Below are 15835 nucleotides of genomic sequence, written 5' to 3'. Positions count from 1 at the left end.
AACAAGTAATATAAACATACAAATTAAACTCTGAAATGTGAATGAATAAAAATGATTTATTACAGTTGAAAAAATTCACTAACAAATATCAGTATGTCTATTAAGTAAATATACATTAAAAATACAAATAAAGATTTAGAATGTATGTGTGAAATAATCACCATACCAAAATACATTTAAAAAGCTAAACTATTGTGATGAATGAATGAAATAAAATATTTGGATCCTTTTGTGCTCCCGTCAGAAACCAAAATATTAACAAAAACATGCTGAATATGGTCTATGGATGATTTTATTCATACCGTAATAAAATATATTTCAATCATATATTAATAAACAAAAGTATAATGTATTACTTGCAACATTTCACTTAAAAAAATATAAATTGCTGTTTAGAATCTACATTTTTTAATTGAACTTCATTCTCCTCATTCAAACATATAAACTTCCTCTTCATGAACCAGGAAGTAGCCAGAGGTGGGTAGAGTAGCCAGAAATTGTACTCAAGTAAGAGTACTGTTACTTTAGAGATTTATTACTCAAGTAAAAGTAAGGAGTAGTCACCCAAATATTTACTTGAGTAAAAGTAAAAAGTATGTTGTGAAAAAACTACTCAAGTACTGAGTAACTGATGAGTAACATACACACTCATATCATATATATATATATATATATATATACATACATACATACATATACATTGATATATACAGTATATAATTTATAAGTATTTATTTTGCTGTTTTTGTTTACATGTTAAAGGTGTTTTAATGAATATACATGCATGTTTAACATATAGATTCCTTTCTTTAATGAAGACTAGAATATAAGTTGGTGTATTACCTGATTCTGATGACTTGCGTTGATTGTAATCAGACAGTCGTGATAACGTCCACGTTTTCAAATGCAGGAGAAGAAAAGTTCCTCCTTTCTGTCTAATACCACATGAAAGTGGTGGGTTTTTGGCATCCTATTTGTCCAGCTTCCATATTCGTTTTTATACACTTTACAAGAAATATATTGGTGTCAAACTCCGTAGCTTGCTAGCTTGTTTACGCTGGCTTTCGAAGACTCTTGTTTTGAAAGCGCAGGCGCGATGGCGCGGCACTTTTATTGTGAAGACAGGAACGTCCTCATGTGCGGTCAGTCTTGACGGTACGGTTGAAATAAAACAAGTATCTTTTTTCCTTCACACTTTTGATTGATTGATTTGAACTTTTATTATTAGATTGCACAGTACAGTACATATTCCGTACAATTGACCACTAAATGGTAACACCCCAATAAGTTTTTCAACTTGTTTAAGTCAGGTCATGTGACCACCTGGCTCTGTTTGATTGGTCCAACGTCACCAGTGACTGCATCTGATTGGTGAAACGAACTGAAACGTCACCAGTAAGGCAGGCACTTTGAAGGTCTGTCTGACAGACCAAAACAAACAAAGCGTGCATTAACAGATCGATAAAAATTAGTAGCGAGTAGCGAGCTGATTGTAGATAAAAGTAGCGGAGTAAAAGTAGCGTTCCTTCTCTATAAATATACTTAAGTAAAAGTAAAAGTATGTTGCATTAAAACTACTCTTAGAAGTACAATTTATCCCAAAAGTTACTCAAGTAGATGTAACGGAGTAAATGTAGCGCGTTACTACCCACCTCTGGAAGTAGCCTCATAAACGTTGAAATACACTCAGTTGTTGTGTTTATTTATTGTAGAGGAATGTTGCCATTCAACTATTGCTGTAGCGAGAATATGTGCTTACGTCACCTTGCTTCCTTCCCAGTGGTGCTCCAGCTTTGCAGTCTGGTCCTGTTCCCCATCAAGTTCATCGAGGCGGTGACTCTGCGAGTGTACCACGAGTTCAACTGGGGCTACGGCCTGGGCTGGGGGTCCACCATCTTCTCCTTTGGAGGCGCCATCCTCTACTGCCTCAATTCCAAGAACTACGAAGACTACTACTAGAGACCAGGGGGGGGGGGGAGAACTTTCAGGGGAGAAGAAACACGGCATGCTCTCGTTTACCTTGGGATTATTAGTTACAAATGAATCCAAGTAGTATTCCTCTTTAGATGCATCACGTGACCTCACAGGTCTCCAGGAAGGAAGAGGGAGTTAGACCAAAACAGGACACAAACACTGCATTCCTGTGAAATATCAGGACATTATGAAAGATGGCAGATGATCAGTGGATGCCTCACGCATCTCATGTGATGCCTGAATGGCTTGTTTTGGTCAAAGACGATCATTGTAGTAATAAAACACCACAGTCTGTGTTGCAGTAGTGAATGGTGACACTGCATGAAGATTATTTAATTAAAAAGTTACTTCCAGTACCAAAGTTTGGACAACATTTTGTTATTCGTTTTGGCAAACTGGACACTTTTCACAGAAATGAACGATAACTTGATGGAATCATTTATGTAACAAATTAGGAGTGTGAGTCTTTGGGCGTTGCGCCATTTGATTCGTTGCTCAAAAAGGTTCATTAGGTCTTCTTATTCATCCGAAAATTAGCCAGATCACTAGGAAGTTAGCCAGGTTAACAGAAAGTTAGCCATATTAACAAGAAAATGGCCAGATTAACAGGAAATTTGCCCAATTACTGGGAAATTAGCCAAGTTAACAGGATAATAGCTATATTACTAGGAAGTTAGCCAGGTTACTAGGAAGTTATCCAGGTTAACAGGAAGTTAGCCAGATTACTACATACTTGCCAACCTTGAGACCTCCGATTTCGGGAGGTGGGGGGTGGGGGGTGTGGTCGGGGAGGAGTATATTTACAGCTAGAATTCACCAAGTCAAGTATTTCATATATATACATACTGTGTATATATATATATATATATATATATACATATATACACATATATATACTGTGTATATATATATATATATATAGTAAAATAAATATATATATATATATATATATATATTAGAGATGCGCGGATAGGCAATTATTTCATCCGCAACCGCATCAGAAAGTCGTCAACCATCCGCCATCCACCCGATGTAACATTTGATCAGAACCGCATCCGCCCGCGCTCGCCCGTTGTTATATATCTAATATAGACGATGCAAGGCATTAGTGAGGTTATAAAGCTTTTGCCTGTTAAAGAAAGGAGACTGATCCAATGCAGTGCAGACATTCGCGTGCCACGCTGTCACGACCCAGACGCACACCAGTGGGAGCCGCGCTGAGCGCACCTCCAAGCGCGTCTCGCTGCCGGCGACGGCCGGGTATATGGGCCCGACGCTCCAGCGCCATCCATTTTCAGGGCTAGTTGATTCGGCAGGTGGGTTGTTACACACTCCTTAGCGGGTTCCGACTTACATGGCCACCGTCCTGCTGTCTATATCAACCAGGGTGAGCCCCACCCCTTTCGTGAGCGCACTGCGCGCGGAGTGACCCCTGTTACGCGCCCCCGGCAACAGGGGTGGCGGGCAGGTAAGCTGCGCGGGCGGAGCGCGCGGAGTGACCCCTGTTACGAGCCCCCGGCCACGGGGGTGGCGGGCAGGTAAGCTGCTTACCTGCTGTGCGTGATGCCGGCCGCGGCGAAGGCGGACGAGGCGGGGTGTCGGTGCGGTGGTGACCCTGGACGTGCGTCGGGCCCTTCTCGCGGATCGCCTCAACTACGGCTCCCGGTGGGGCCCTCTCGGGGGAAGGGGCCTCGGTCCCGGACCCCGGCGAGGCGTCCCTTCTCCGCTCCGTAAAAGTGTCCATCTCTTTTTTTCTTTTCTTCTTCTGTTGTGGCATATGCTGCAGGTGCCTGCTCGTTTTTCGTATGTGGGTAACATTTAACTATGTATATATATTTCCGAATTGGTTTAACTGCCACCCGCCTGAATCTATTTAAAATCTAATTTTTATTTTTTTCAACCGCCCGACCCGACACGCGGATAAAATCTAATTTTTTAAAATTTCATCCGCCCGATCCGCGGATAATCCGCGGACTCCGCGGTTGTGCCCGCAAACCGCGCATCTCTAATATATATATATATATATATATATATATATATATATATATATATATATATAGCTAGAATTCACTGAAAGTGCAGTATTTTCTTATATATATATATATATATATATATATACATATCAAGAGGGACAGAGACAACACACAGTGCAGTTTGTCTGTTGCCATCTCCTGGTGAATGTTGGCTATAGCGTACTGTGGTTACTTTTTGGTTGGCCAACGATTTACGTGGTGTTGCGCACCTGACGTCAAGTGTGTGAGTCTGTTCTGAAGTCTACAGTAAAGAGACGTACTTCATCCCCTCGCCTGTTTATTGCCTCCAACTCAATATATTACAACAACATTAATCCATGCGGACCTGGAAGGGGCGTGGCCTCCAGGTCCGCCTGAATTTCGGGAGATTTTCGGGAGAAAATGTGTCCCGGGAGGTTTTCGGGAGAGGCGCTGAATTTCGGGAGTCTCCCGGAAAATCCGGGAGGGTTGGCAAGTATGGATTACTAGGATGATAGACAAGTTACGAGGAAGTTTGCCAGGTAACCAGGAAGTTAGCCAGGTTAACAGGAAGTTTGCCATATCCATCCATCTTCTTCCGCTTATCCGAGGTCGGGTCGCGGGGGCAGCAGCCTATGCAGAGAAGCCGGGGGGGTGTATATTGTAGCGTCCCGGTAGAGTTGGTGCTGCAAAGTGTTCTGGGTATTTGTTCTGTTGTGTTTATGTCAGGCGGATCGGTGCCGCGTCTTCAGTAATGCGGACGCTGTATCGATCCGTTGTGGTGAAGAAGGAGCTGAGCCGGAAGGCAAAGCTCTCAATTTACCGGTCGATCTACGTTCCCATCCTCACCTATGGTCATGAGCTTTGGGTTATGACCAAAAGGACAAGATCACGGGTACAAGCGGCCGAAATGAGTTTCCTCCGCCGGGTGGCGGGGCTCTCCTTTAGAGATAGGGTGAGAAGCTCTGCCATCCGGGAGGAGCTCAAAGTAAAGCCGCTGCTCCTCCACATCGAGAGGAGCCAGATGAGGTGGTTCAGGCATCTGGTCAGGATGCCACCCGAACGCCTCCCTAGGGAGGTGTTTAGGGCACGTCCGACCGGTAGGAGGCCGCGGGGAAGACCCAGGACACGTTGGGAAGACTATGTCTCCCGGCTGGCCTGGGAACGCCTCGGGGTCCCACAGGAAGAGCTGGACGAAGTGGCTGGGGAGAGGGAAGTCTGGGCTTCCCTGCTTAGGCTGCTGCCCCCGCGACCTGACCTCGGATAAGCGGAAGAAGATGGATGGATGGATGGATGGATGTTTATGTTGTGTTACGGTGCGGATGTTCTCCCGAAATGTGTTTGTCATTCTTGTTTGGTGTGGGTTCACAGTGTGGCGCATATTTGTAACAGTGTTAAAGTTGTTTATACGGCCACCCTCAGTGTGACCTGTATGGTGTTGATCAAGTATGGATTGCATTCACTTATGTGACTGGGCCGGCACGCTGTTTGTATGGAGGAAAAGCGGACGTGACGAAAAGGTTGTAGAGGACGCTAAAGGCAGTGCCTTTAAGGCACGCCCCCAATATTGTCGTCTGGATGGAAGTCGGGAGAAATTCGGGAGAATGGTTGCCCCGGGAGATTTACGGGAGGGGCACTGAAATTCGGGAGTCTCCCGGGAAAATCGGGAGGGTTGGCAAGTATGCAGTAGTCAGACCAATGTGGTCTGTAAATGATGCAAGGCAAGACCACTAATACCACACCACCTGAGCTCACCCTTTAGAGCACAGCTGTAAATTCCTGCCACTAAACCTGCAGAAAATAGTTCTCTCTATGCTTCCATTTTCTCACTATTTTCTTACACTTTATCAAGCATTTTTTACATATTCCTTATTTTAATATCTTACTGTTAAGTGTTTAATGTGATCTAAATAGTTTGTTTGCATTGTTTTCCATGCTTGTGTTGACGTCTCCTTTCTGCCCTGATAGCTGAGGGGTTATAATCACAGGAAAGTTACATTTTAAATAAAATATATTTTCCAAAAGTCATAAAAAACATCAATAATTATCGATACACAAGACTTACAGTACATGGTGCCATATGTCGGGAGGTCTTCTTTGTCTCGCTGTTATTGTAAGGACATGCCAGCCCACTTTGGTCACGTCACAGAATCCGCTCCTTTATTAATTACAGCAAGTTGAGGCATTCGCACAGGAAACCATCACGTAATACAGAGGGTGCCATAAAAGTACCAGGGATATACTCATGTTTTTTGTTTTTTTTAGTGTTCTTGTCCCCCACAGCTCTGAAGCCAGAGCCAAATACAGTGTAGAGTCTACATTTGCATTAGTCAGACCTTGCATTATTCCACTGTCAGCAAGAGAGAGAAATAAGATACCGTTCCTGGAGCGGAGAGCGGGAATGGATGCAGCTGTGTAAACAGGACAGTCCCTCGTTCCGCGTGGAATGTTTGCAGGTAAACCACAAGTCCATCCTTGTTTTAACTTTGACCTTTGTGACTCCGCGGGACACTCGCTGCCCGAGTCCTTTTAAAAAGATTAGCCATCGGAGTCGCCAACCCCCCCCCCCTGAAATAAAAACAAGAGGTTGAAATCAAAGTGCACAGGAGTAGCAGATAAGAGCAGGACAAGTTGGCCAGGGAGGGATGGTGGCTCTTCCTCAGCAGGCTCTTAAATATTGATTGACAGGCCACTTCCTCCTCATTCTAGGAGGGCGCGGCAGGCGGATGCGGCGTTTTTCAGCTCAGGTGTAGCGCGGCATATCGCATTGTTCACAGCGTTTGAGAGCGGGGTGGTTGAGGAAGGTGCAGTATTCACAGCCCCACTGTGCGCCTTCAAAGTCTTCGTCCCTCTGAGGCACCGACACCGGCTTGGAGGTATGGTCCCCGTCTGACACACACAGGGACAAACAGCACACACTTGTAAGGAATAGTTCCATTTCAAAGCTGCTCAATAAACACCAAACTATAAGGCACTACCGTATTTTCCGCACCATAAGCCGCCCTGGGTTATAAGCCGCGCCTTTAATGAACGGCATATTTCAAAACTTTGTCCACCTATAAGCCGCCCCGTGTTATAAGCCGCATCTAACTGCGCTAAAGGAATGTCAAAAAAACAGTCAGATAGGTCAGTCAAACTTTAATAATATATTAAAAACCAGCGTGATGTGGGCGCGCATGGAGTCGTATATCAACATGGACGGAGCTGCGTGAAAAAAAGCCACCCGGCCTCTTCGCGTAAACTTACCTTAACCACTCGCTCATCTTTTCTTCATCCATCCATCCCTTCGAGTTAGCTTTTATGATGACGCCGGCTGGAAAGGTCTCTTTTGGCAAGGTCTTCCTTTTGAATATCACCATGGGTGGAAGTTTCTGGCCATTAGCATGGCAAGCTAGAACCACAGTGAAGGATGACTTCTCATTCCCTGTGGTGCGAATATTCACCGTACGTGCTCCCGTTGTATCCACAGTGCGGTTCACAGGAATATCAAAAGTCAGTGGAACCTCGTCCATGTTGATAATGTTCTCTGGCCGGATCTTTTTTTCAGCTATCTTGTTTTTACAATATGCACGGAAAGTAGCCAGCTTTTCTTGAAAGTCTTTAGGCAGTTGCTGTGAAATAGTAGTCCGTGTGCGGATGGAGAGATTGCGTCTTTTCATGAACCGGAAACCTGTCGCTTAGTAGGAGCCATTTTGTGGTCTTTACAGATGTAAACACACAAAGGAAATGAAACGTAATATCCGCGCGCTTCTTCTTCTTCTTCTATGGGGGCGGGTGGTTGCTTACAGTAGAAGAAGAAGTGCTTCCTGTTCTATGGGGGCGGGTGCTTACCTTGGCGGTTGCTTGCGTAGAAGAAGAAGCACTTCCTCTTCTACGGGGAAAAAAGATGGCGGCTGTTTACCGTAGTTGCGAGACCGAAACTTTATGAAAATGAATCTTAACATTAATCCATATATAAAGCGCACCGGGTTATAAGCCGCACTGTCAGCTTTTGAGTAAATTTGTGGTTTTTAGGTGCGGCTAATAGTGCGGAAAATACGGTACTTTTTTCCTACACTTTGAACTCTGCGGCTTAGAAAGCGCTGCGTCTAAGTTATAGATATTTCTTCACCGACGGCCACAATGCCAATACACTGAAAAGGTGTGTTATAGTTCTGTGGCTCCTCCTTTTCCTCCTCACTTCGCTGTTTGCGATGCCGAGGTGAGTTGTGTCCAAATTGGTGTCGTGCCGTGTGTCATTTTCTAACAAAAAACGAACGGTTTGTTTTTGTAATTCTTGCCGTAAATTGTTTACTTTTTATGTACCCTTAAGATACCAAGTGTTTTTGTGTTATTTTAACCGCTATTTTGAGCGCTACAAGCGTTTTGTTTGAGTGACAGTGTTGGCGTGATTTGTTTGACGCGGTCCTCTTTCATGACATGTGACCACGTTTTCTGTGTGTAGGAAGCAAAGCGGTACAATTTTCAGGTATGTGCAATACTGTAAATATGCACGTTGTCTTGCTTTTATTTAACTCCTTCGCCACGCAGTTCTTTAAGAAGAACTGCTCACCCCCAAATCCTCCACACGACACCTCCGCTCCGGACAGACTAACCTCCTCCAACCTCCGAGGACAAAGCTACGAACAATGGGAGACCGGGCTTTCTGCTCCGCCGCTCCCAGTCTGCAGAACGCTCTCCCTGACCACCTGAGGGCACCACAGACTGTGGATGCTTTTAAAAAAGGCTTAAAAACCCTTCTTTTTAAAAAAAGCCTTTTTTTTTTTTAGATATATGCGTTCTAGTTCTTATTTATTTTTATTATCTTTTTATTTTATAATACACTGTAGCACTTTGAGGTTGTTTGCTCAATGGAAAGGGCTTTTTACAAATAAAATCTATTATTATTATTATTATTTATTTTGGCCGGCAGTCTGCAGTGTTTGCTTTTTACATCTTCTATTGAGTCAATGCTGTATAAAGATAGTGTGCATTTCTTAAAAAAATTCAACTTTGACTTTGCTGCTTGCGATGCTGAGGAAGCAGAGCGAGACAAGGAGTCACAGAAGGAGTTTATGTGATTTTTACTTCATTTTCAGAATAAAAGTCCATTTGTGTGATCGCTGTCGACAAACTCATCACAAGTCCAGACCCGTTACACCAGGGGTGCTCACACTTTTTCTGCAGGCGAGCTACTTTTCAATTGATCAAGTCGTGGGGATCTACCTCATTCATATATATAATTTATATTTACTTATTTATGAAATATATGTTTTTGTTAACAAGTTAAAGGTGTTTAATGATAATGCAAGCATGTTTAACACATATATTTAATATTGTTAATACATTAAAGGTGTTTAATGATAATACAAGTATGTTTAATACATATAGTTAATATTGTTAACAACTTAAAGGTGTTTAAAGATAATGCAAGCATGTTTAACACATATAGTTAATATTGTTAACAAGTTAAAGGTGGTTAAAAATAATACAAGCATGTTTAACACAAATAGTTAATATTGTTAACTTAAAGGTGGTTAAAGATAATACAAGCATGTTTAACACATATAGTTAATATTGTTAACAAGTTAAAGGTGGTTAAAGATAATACAAGCATGTTTAACACATATAGATTCCTTTCTTTCATGAAGACAAGAATATAAGTTGGTGTATTACCAGATTGTGATGACTTGCATTGATTGGAATCAGACAGTGGTGCTGATAACGTCCGCATTTTCGAATGGAGGAGAAAAAAAGTCCTCCTTTCTGTCCAATACCACATGAAAGTGGTTGGTTTTTGGCATCTTATTTGTCCAGCTTCCGTACTCCTTTGTATACACTTTACAAGAAATACATTGTCGGCAAACTCCGTAGCTTGCTAGCTTGAGCACGCCAGCTTTCTGAGACTCTTATTTTGGTAGCGCAGGCAGGATGAAGCAGAGCTTTTATTGTGCAACTGTGCAGTCGGTCTTTGGAGTTTTGACGACAGGTACGGCGCCAGAGTCTGTTGAAATAAAGTGTTTCTCGCCTTCCAGTCGGTCATTTTAATGAGCTGGCAGCAGCCAGCGTCATCTCAGAAGACCCTCGGGTGCCGTGAATGTCAATCAAGTGACGGAAGTGACGTCATAGTGAAGATTTATGATCGCTCTTTTTTAGGACTATTTTTTTAATGCCTGGCTGGTGATCGACTGACACACCCTCCGAGATCGACCGGTACATCGCGATCGACGTAATGAGCACCCCTGCGTTACACTAACAGGTAACATTTGTCAAGTAACAAAATATTTCATGTGTATACCAGCAAAGTTAGCAAAAATGCACCAGACAAATAAGTCAGTGTTTTTCAACCACTGTGCCGTGGGAGATTATCTAGTTTCACCTATTTGGGTTAAAAATATTTTTTGCAAACCAGTAATTATAGTCTGCGAATGATGTGTTGTTGTTGTGTGTCGGTGCTGTCTAGAGCTCGGCAGAGTAACCATGTAATACTCTTCCATATCAGTAGGTGGCTGCCGGTAGCTAATAGCTTTGTAGATATCGGAAACAGCGGGAGGCAGCGTGCAGGTAAAAAGGTATCTAATGCTTGAACCAAAAATAAACAAAAGGTGAGTGCCCCTAAGAAAAGGCATTGAAGCTTAAGGAAGGCTATGCAGAACGAAACTAAAACTGAACTGGCTTCAAAGTAAAGAAAAACAGAATGCTGGACGACAGCAAAGACTTACTGTGGAGCAAAGACGGCGTCCACAATGTACATCTGAACATGACAACCAACAGTGTCCCCACAAAGAAGGATAAAAACAACAAACATTTTTGATTGCTAAAACAAAGTAGATGCGGGAAATATCGCTCAAAGGAAGACATGAAACTGCTACAGGAAAACAGCAAAAAAAAAAGAGAAAAGCCACCAAAATAGGAGCGCAAGACAAGAACTAAAACACTACACACACGAAAACAGCAAAAAAGTCCAAATAAGTCAGGGTGTGATGTGACAGGTGGTGACAGTACACCTACTTTGAGACAAGAGCTATAGTGATGCATGCTTGGTTATGCTTTAAAGTCATATCCAACAATTTCGACAACGACTTTTTACTGTCAACTGAGTTTTGTTTTTTAATGATTTCTGCTGGTGGTGTGCCTCCGCATTTTTTCAAAGCAAAAAATGTGCCTTGGCTCAAAAAAGGTTGAAAAACACTGAAACAAGTAACGGGCTATAATTGTTCATCAAACACATGTTAAAGTAATGAAGCATGTCGATGTGGGAAAGAACAAAGCGGTCTGACCTCTCCTTCCTGGTTTGGGCGGCACCACTGGGCCAGGCTGGATGTTGTCGTAGAAGTTGTTCATGGCTTGCGGGTCAAACTTGCCTGTGAATAAAGAAGACTTGTATGCACCGCTAGGAAACATGATTCAATCATGACAAATGATAAGTCACACGTTAGTGGGATGCTTTTAAGACGGTGTGGATAGGAGACTAGGGAGGGACAGATACAACTAGCCATGGACTAAGCAAGCAGCCACCCGTGGATCAGACTTAATTGCTGTTACGGATCATTGGGGCACTTTAGAAGGCTGCATCTGTCCTGAGGATGAAGCTTCATCCATCACCGAGGACACCAGTGCCTGCTTCCAGGCTCGGCTGTTCCAAGATCAATGCTCTCAAATGAATTTGGAGTTATGCTTTAGCATTATGAGTGATGCTGCGCGCTTTGTTTGGATACCTCTGGACTGCAGTAGATCTGTCTCCTTCAGCATGCAGTCGATATCAATCTGAAGCTGTCTGTTGAGGCTCCGCAATCGAGTCATCTCCTCAGGCTGCAGTGGATCATTGACAAAGTCCAAATATTACCATACAAACACTTCAACATTCACACCAGGGCTGTCCCGCTCAGATATTAATATTGGTCCCAAGTCAGCACTAAACAAGTTTGGGGTTATATGGGCTTGCATGTAAAATGTGCGATACAAGCAGTCCTGCAAAGTGCTTACTTGTGTGTGATATCATGTGCGATACAAGCAGTCCTGCAGCGTGCTTACTTGTGTGATATTATGTGCAATACAAGCAGTCCTGCAGCGTGCTTACTTGTGTGTGATATCATGTGTAATACAAGCAGTCCTGCAGCGTGCTTAATTGTGTGTGATATCATGTGTAATACAAGCAGTCCTGCAGCGTGTTTACTTGCGTGTGATATCATGTGCGATACAAGTAGTCCTGCAGCGTGCTTACTTGTGTGTGATATCATGTGTAATACAAGCAGTCCTGCAGCGTGTTTACTTGTGTGTGATATCATGTGCGATACAAGCAGTCCTGCAGCGTTCTTACTTGTGTGATATCATGTGCGATACAAGCAGTCCTGCAGCGTGTTTACTTGTGTGCGATACAAGCAGTCCTGCAGAGTGTTTACTTGTGTGTGATATCATGTGCGATACAAGCAGCCCTGCAGCGTGCTTACTTGTGTGTGATATCGTGCAATACAAGCAGTCCTGCAGAGTGCTTACTTATGTGTGATATCTAGTGCGATACAAGCAGTCCTGCAGAGTGCCTAACCCTAAAAAAAATTAAAAATTTAAAAAAAATTAAAATTTTTTACAAAAATATAAAAAAAATTTAAAAAACTTTAAAAAAATTAAAAAATTAAGAAAAAAATGTTTTAAGTTAAAACATGATTTTCAAGGTAAAAAATGATTTTCAAAGTAAAAAAAAATTTAAGGTAAAATTTTTTTTTCAAGGTAAAAAATGATTTTCAAGGTACAAAAAAATGTTCAAGGTAAAATGTTTTTTTCAAGGTAAAAAATGATTTTCAAGGTACAAAAAATTTTTCAAGGTAAAATTTTTTTTTCAAGCTAAAAAAAATTTTTCAAGGTAAAAAATGATTTTCAAGGTACAAAAACATCTTCAAGGTAACATTTTTTTTTCAAGGTAAAAAATGATTTTCAAATTTTTTTAATTTAAAAAAAATGTTTTTAAATGTTTTTTTTGTTTTTGTTTTTGTAACATTTTTTAAACTTTTTTTAAATTTTTTAAAACAATTTAAAACAATTTTAAATGTTTTTTTTTTTTTTTAAACAATTTTTTTCAATTAACATTTTTTTTAGGGTTAGGGTTAGGGTTAAGATTAGGGTTAGGGTTAGGGTAAGGGTATTTTTTTTTTTTTTAAGTTAAAAAAAAGTTAAAAATAAGTTAAAAAAAGTTAAAAAATTAAAAAAAAAATTAAACATTTTAAAAAAAAATTAAATTTTTACAAAGATATAATTTAAAAAAAATAAAATAAAAAAAATAAAAATAAAAAAAATGTTTTAAGTTAAAACATGATTTTCAAGGTAAAAAATTATTTTCAAGGTACAAAAAATCTTTCAAGGTAACATTTTTTTTTCAAGGTAAAAATTTTTTTTCAAGGTAAAAAATGATTTTCAAGGTACAAAAAAATGTTCAAGGTAAAAAAATTTTTCAAGGTAAAAAATGATTTTCAAATTTAAAAAAAATGTTTTTAAATTTTTTAATTTTTTTTAATTTGTAAAAATTTTTAAACTTTTTTTTAATTTTTTAAAACAATTTAAAACAATTTTAAATGTTTTTAATTTTTTTAAACAATTTTAACAATTAACATTTTTTTTAGGGTTAGGTTAGGGTTTCGGGCAAATTTTTTTTTTAAAAGTTAAAAAAAGTTAAAAAAAAAACTTAAAAAAGTTAAAAAAAAGTTTAAAAAAAGTTAAAAATATTTAAAACATTTTAAAAAATTAAAAAAATAAAATAATTTTTTTTTTTAATTTTTTAAAAAATTTAAAATTTTTACAAAAATTAACAAGCAGTCCTGCAGCGTGTTTACTTGTGTGTGATATCATGTGCGATACAAGCAGTCCTGCAGCGTGCTTGCTTGTGTGTGATATCATGTGTAATACAAGCAGTCCTGCAGCGTGTTTACTTGTGTGTGATATCATGTGCGATACAAGCAGTCCTGCAGCGTGCTTACTTGTGTATGATATTATGTGCGATACAAGCAGTCCTGCAGCGTGTTTACTTGTGTGCGATACAAGCAGTCCTGCAGAGTGTTTACTTGTGTGTGACACCATGTGCGATACAAGCAGTCCTGCAGCGTGCTTACTTGTGTGTGATATCATGTGCAATACAAGCAGTCCTGCAGAGTGCTTACTTGTGTGTGATATCATGTGCGATACAAGCAGTCCTGCAGCGTGCTTACTTGTGTGATATCATGTGTAATACAAGCAGTCCTGCAGCGTGTTTACTTGTGTGTGATATCATGTGCGATACAAGCAGTCCTGCAGCGTGCTTACTTGTGTGTGATATCATGTGTAATACAAGCAGTCCTGCAGAGTGTTTACTTGTGTGTGATATTATGTGCAATACATGGAGGAAGACTTTGGCATTAGATGGTCAGAAATAATTCATGCAACATTTTGACCAAAGAACCAGCATTACATATTTTGTGCAGGGGTGCTTAACCTTTTTGACGCCCGGGGCCAACTTCTCTACTACAGAGGGGCCTGGGGCCCTGTCAAATATTAACACTGAATTAGTCATCCAACCTATACTTATAGCTTAACAAGATAAACCTTGTCAAATGATATGAAAGCATGTGTTAATGATAAAGATAATTATCAAGGCTTAGGCCAGACTGATTACAAAATTCATGTTCATCAAATATACTGCAAAAGAAGGGACTCATAAAAACTGATGTGAAATAAATTGTCCTAAACAGTGCTAAAATAAGTACTTTGTAAATAAACTGTTGATAAAATTAAAGTGCAGATTAAAATACAGCTTCACCACTTTAGTCATACTTTTTGGGCTTGAGAAACTTCTCTAAGACTTTTGCTCCAGACTTTTTCTGTTTGATGTTGTCATTACTGCCACAACCGAGTACCACTGCGGCCCATACGGACCACAGCTGAGAAATAGATACACTACAGGTAAAAGCCAGTAAATTAGAATATTTTGAAAAACTTGATTTATTTCAGTAATTGCATTCAAAAGGTGTAACTTGTATATTATATTTATTCATTGCACACAGACTGATGCATTCAAATGTTTATTTCATTTAATTTTGATGATTTGAAGTGGCAACAAATGAAAATCCAAAGTTCCGTGTGTCACAAAATTAGAATATTACTTAAGGCTAATACAAAAAAGGGATTTTTAGAAATGTTGGCCAACTGAAAAGTATGAAAATTAAAAATATGAGCATGTACAATACTCAATACTTGGTTGGAGCTCCTTTTGCCTCAATTACTGCGTTAATGCAGCGTGGCATGGAGTCGATGAGTTTCTGGCACTGCTCAGGTGTTATGAGAGCCCAGGTTGCTCTGATAGTGGCCTTCAACTCTTCTGCGTTTTTGGGTCTGGCATTCTGCATCTTCCTTTTCACGATACCCCACAGATTTTCTATGGGGCTAAGGTCAGGGGAGTTGGCGGGCCAATTTAGAACAGAAATACCATGGTCCGTAAACCAGGCACGGGTAGATTTTGCGCTGTGTGCAGGCGCCAAGTCCTGTTGGAACTTGAAATCTCCATCTCCATAGAGCAGGTCAGCAGCAGGAAGCATGAAGTGCTCTAAAACTTGCTGGTAGACGGCTGCGTTGACCCTGGATCTCAGGAAACAGAGTGGACCGACACCAGCAGATGACATGGCACCCCAAACCATCACTGATGGTGGAAACTTTACACTAGACTTCAGGCAACGTGGATCCTGTGCCTCTCCTGTCTTCCTCCAGACTCTGGGACCTCGATTTCCAAAGGAAATGCAAAATTTGCATGGTTGGGTGATGGTTTGGGGTGCCATGTCATCTGCTGGTGTCGGTCCACTCTGTTTCCTGAGATCCAGGGTCAACGCAGCCGTCTACCAGCAAGTTTTAGAGCACTTCATGCTTCCTGCTGC

The 15835-nt window shown here is 40.7% G+C and overlaps 2 protein-coding genes across 3 annotated transcripts in view; one reads left to right on the top strand and one right to left on the bottom strand.

Moving 5' to 3' along the window:
* The window catches only part of tmem47 (transmembrane protein 47), a 23500-nt gene extending 20994 nt beyond the window's left edge, over positions 1-2506 (top strand). The window contains exon 3 of the mRNA XM_061976436.2: positions 1781-2506. Within this exon, the coding sequence (XP_061832420.1) occupies positions 1781-1959 (179 nt within the window). The 3' untranslated portion in view covers positions 1960-2506. The remainder of the gene's footprint in view (positions 1-1780) is intronic.
* A 3476-nt stretch (positions 2507-5982) lies between these two features.
* tab3 (TGF-beta activated kinase 1 (MAP3K7) binding protein 3) overlaps positions 5983-15835 on the bottom strand; it is a 45655-nt gene continuing 35802 nt past the window's right edge. Inside the window, exons 4-6 of one of the 2 annotated variants that reach the window (XM_061976176.2) lie at positions 11663-11756; positions 11225-11308; positions 5983-6854 (exon numbers count right to left, since the gene is read on the bottom strand). In XM_061976176.2, coding sequence (XP_061832160.2) covers positions 6709-6854; positions 11225-11308; positions 11663-11756 — 324 coding nt within the window. In that variant the 3' untranslated portion in view covers positions 5983-6708. The remainder of the gene's footprint in view (positions 6855-11224; positions 11309-11662; positions 11757-15835) is intronic. The other variant, XM_061976177.2, reaches the window with a different exon arrangement.

Source organism: Nerophis lumbriciformis, linkage group LG14 (genome assembly GCF_033978685.3).
Source record: "Nerophis lumbriciformis linkage group LG14, RoL_Nlum_v2.1, whole genome shotgun sequence".
Classification (NCBI taxonomy): Eukaryota; Metazoa; Chordata; class Actinopteri; order Syngnathiformes; family Syngnathidae; genus Nerophis; species Nerophis lumbriciformis.
This window is presented reverse-complemented; position numbering and strand designations above follow the sequence as displayed.